General features: G+C 58.4%; 1 protein-coding gene across 1 annotated transcript; it reads right to left on the bottom strand.

Annotated features, from left to right (window-relative positions):
* Positions 1-286: 286 nt before the first annotated feature.
* DQ04_09601020 (hypothetical protein) lies at positions 287-2647 on the bottom strand (the record flags this gene model as incomplete). The annotated part of the gene is made up of 1 exon (XM_009315991.1): positions 287-2647. The coding sequence occupies one exon, from the start codon at positions 2645-2647 to the stop codon at positions 287-289; it is 2361 nt and encodes a 786-aa protein (XP_009314266.1).
* Positions 2648-3111: the final 464 nt, after the last annotated feature.

Genomic DNA, 3111 nt, shown 5'->3' with positions numbered 1-3111 from the left:
TTGCCGCCGCCACTGCCTCTGAGCCTCCATTGCACGTGTCCACCGCCACACACGGGGCCTCCGCCACACATGGCGCCACCACCGGCTCCTTGGGCAACGTCGGCTGTTTCTCCTCTGCAGTAATCTGCGACATCGTGTGGGTGTGCGTTGAGAACAGGTAAAACGGTCTTGCTTAAAAGATGTTGAACAAGGTGGGATACAAAGCAGCCTTCTTGAAACGGTCAGTCACTAGCGCAGCACGCAGCGTGCCAAACAAAGGGCGGTACCAACAATACATCAGAGAGACTCATATGAGAAAGAGCGATACAGCTAACTGGTACGTCCGTGCCGCATTCACTTCTTCTTCAGTGATCAAGCCGTTCGCATTTTTCTCCCACGCTAGCGCAGAGCGGCATTCAGTAATAGTACGAGAGCATGCTTCAGAGCAGTACACCACCTTGGCAGCCTGCACATGGTCCATCATAAGCAGGAACCGGGTGAAGGCGGTAGAGTACACATTGGACAGAGAAACTTCGCTTGGTGTCGTGGAGGCACTGGTGCGATCTCCGCACTGTCTCATTGAATGATCCCTTTCCGCGGCCTCTACACGGATGGCTTCACGCAGCGCCAACAGGAGAAAGCGCAGAGCCGCAGAGAGAAGCCGGTCACGCAATGTGGAAGCACTACCAAATACTGTGGGGGTGCCCTTCTCCGTAACTTGTTGGCCGAGTCTGCGCAGCTGCACCCACTCCTCGTAGCTGCTGCATGAGGAGCCGCGCCTGTCGAGCTGAAGCCAGTGTGCACTCTCAGATGGCCGGCAGCAGCAAAACACACTGCTATTATCCGCGGTGGTAGTTGCAGTGGCGCCGTCCTCCTGCTGCCGACGCACCTCGGAGCCGCTCAACCGCAAGTATGACACCGCCAAAAGCCAGTAGCAACGGTGCTGTGGCATGCTGCTGTCGCCTGCAGCAGTCCTTGATAACGGCCGCACCACCGCTTCGTACAGCGAGAGGACATGCTCTAGGGCTGACACTACCCCACTTGACAGCACAGCAGGACAGCCGCGTCCCCCAGCATCCCGCAGCGTCTGCGCGTTCATCAGCCGCTCCTCTGCAGTCCCACACAACGCCTTCTGCACAGAACCGAAAAAGTGATGCAACGATGACGCACATTCCGCAGAGTATCCAACGGTATGTAGGCATGAAAACACCTCCTCCAGACCGAGCACAAACGACTGAACAAATGATGCGTCCACCTGCGCAGCATCGGCGCCTTCGCACTCCACCGCCCCAGCGCCACAGCTGCGCAGCCTATAAGCGTAGATCAGCGCCCCATGCGCGGAGGGGGAACGGCGCCGCGCAGGAAGGGCCGAGTTTGCGGCTGACTTCACCTCCTCCAAGGCGTGCGCGGCCAAATCGAGGAGCGTAAGCTGCAAGTATGGCACACTAGTCTCGCACGGCAGAATGTGACATGTTGCGCGATCTGGTCGCAAAAAAACACGCTCCGATGCCACAACTAGAAACTCCGAGAGCTTCAACGCGAGGCTCGCAGCAGCATCCGCCGATACAGTTGATTGATGAGTCACAAAAAAAACACGCACAACACCGAGCTGCGACAACAACCGCAGGAGCTTTAGCATTGGCCCCGCTGTGACAATGATGTCAGAGACGTGCCAGAGGAGGTTGCAAACAACTATGCATACCTCCGATGGCAGCATCATCTCATCTGTGCTGCTGCTGCTGCTGCTGCTGAGGTGGTGATGGTCGTGGTGGTGGAAGTGCTCGCTGTGCGGCGTGACTGACGAGGGCATCGCATCTGCTTTACCCCACCTCTGCAGCGCCTCCGCGAGTACTGGGAGGCGCATCATCCACCGCTTCAACGAGAAGGTGTACACAGCGAGGAGAATCTCGACGAGTCTTCGTCCAAATGGTGCGTCAAACACATCCTGTGGGTTCATCGCGAGGAGGGCAGACGTCACACCAGTCTGCCGCACTTCCTCCGTCCCCAGAGGGAGAGGCGAGAAGACGATCATTCCGCGCGTCGTCGCCGCCAGCAGCAGCCACACCCAGCCGTCGTGCGAAGACAGACACGCCGCCGTGCGTGGCACGGTGTACAGCGACGGGAGATGTGCCGCATCGATTGGATGCGTTGTAGCCTCTAGCTGCCACAGCTGCTGCTCCGCGTTGTACACAATGAGGGGAAAGTGGACGCCCAGCACACGGCTCAACTCCTGACGCAACTCCGTGTGCCTCCGCAGCAGCTCCTCCTCCTGCTGCAGCACCCCGTCACATCCCACACACCGGCACAGAGTGATGCTGCAAAAGACAAAGTTCACCAACGTCGTCGAGACGGTACGCGCCAACGCGCCAAATTCGTCGCTGGCATGCAAACGCTGCAAAAAGGCGAGCAGGCGAGGCAGCGCTGTGGAGATCATGGAGTCCAGCACGCACAACCACTCCCTGACGTTGATCACAGAAGAACGCTGCTGCTGCTGCTGATGCTCTTGCTTCCGCGGTTGCTTGTGGTAGGCGTCCGACACCGCCGTGCATGCCGTCTCTGCACACTGCTTCACGTCCTCAAGCGACTGCCGCTCGACAGCAAGAAGGAAGCAGTCAATAGCGTGGGCAACCACCTCCGCCACTATCGACGGAAACAGATCTCCGTCCATTGGCCACACAAACACACACACACGCACACCCGTCAGCGGCTGCAGCCTCACTCCCTGGCCTCCACAACCGAAAGGACTAATGTGCAACAACAGGGAAGAAGGGGCAGAGGGTGGGGGGAAGTCAAACGCTACAAGAAGGCATTTAGCAGCGCCACCTAGACGCTGCGTGACAAGCTCCGGTTCATTCTGTATCCCTCTCTCTTTTTCTCTCCGTGACTTCGTCGATAACGGCAATCCGGCAGATGCCAAACAGGAAGAACACCAAAAAAAAAAAAACGAAGACGGTGCGGCGCGACTCGGTCCTACTGCCTGCCCAACGCCTCCGCCGCATCTTCCAGCTGCGCCAGCAATCGGTACGCCTCGGCACGTGAGAATCGGAGGAACACAGTTTCTTCCTTCGCCAGGCCCGGGACCTCCGCCGACGTTGTCGTGTGCTCATCACCACTAGCTGCAGTGTTCTGCTG

This window comes from Trypanosoma grayi (genome assembly GCF_000691245.1).
Source record: "Trypanosoma grayi strain ANR4 Tgr_960_V1, whole genome shotgun sequence".
In the NCBI taxonomy this organism is placed as follows: Eukaryota; Euglenozoa; class Kinetoplastea; order Trypanosomatida; family Trypanosomatidae; genus Trypanosoma; species Trypanosoma grayi.
This window is presented reverse-complemented; position numbering and strand designations above follow the sequence as displayed.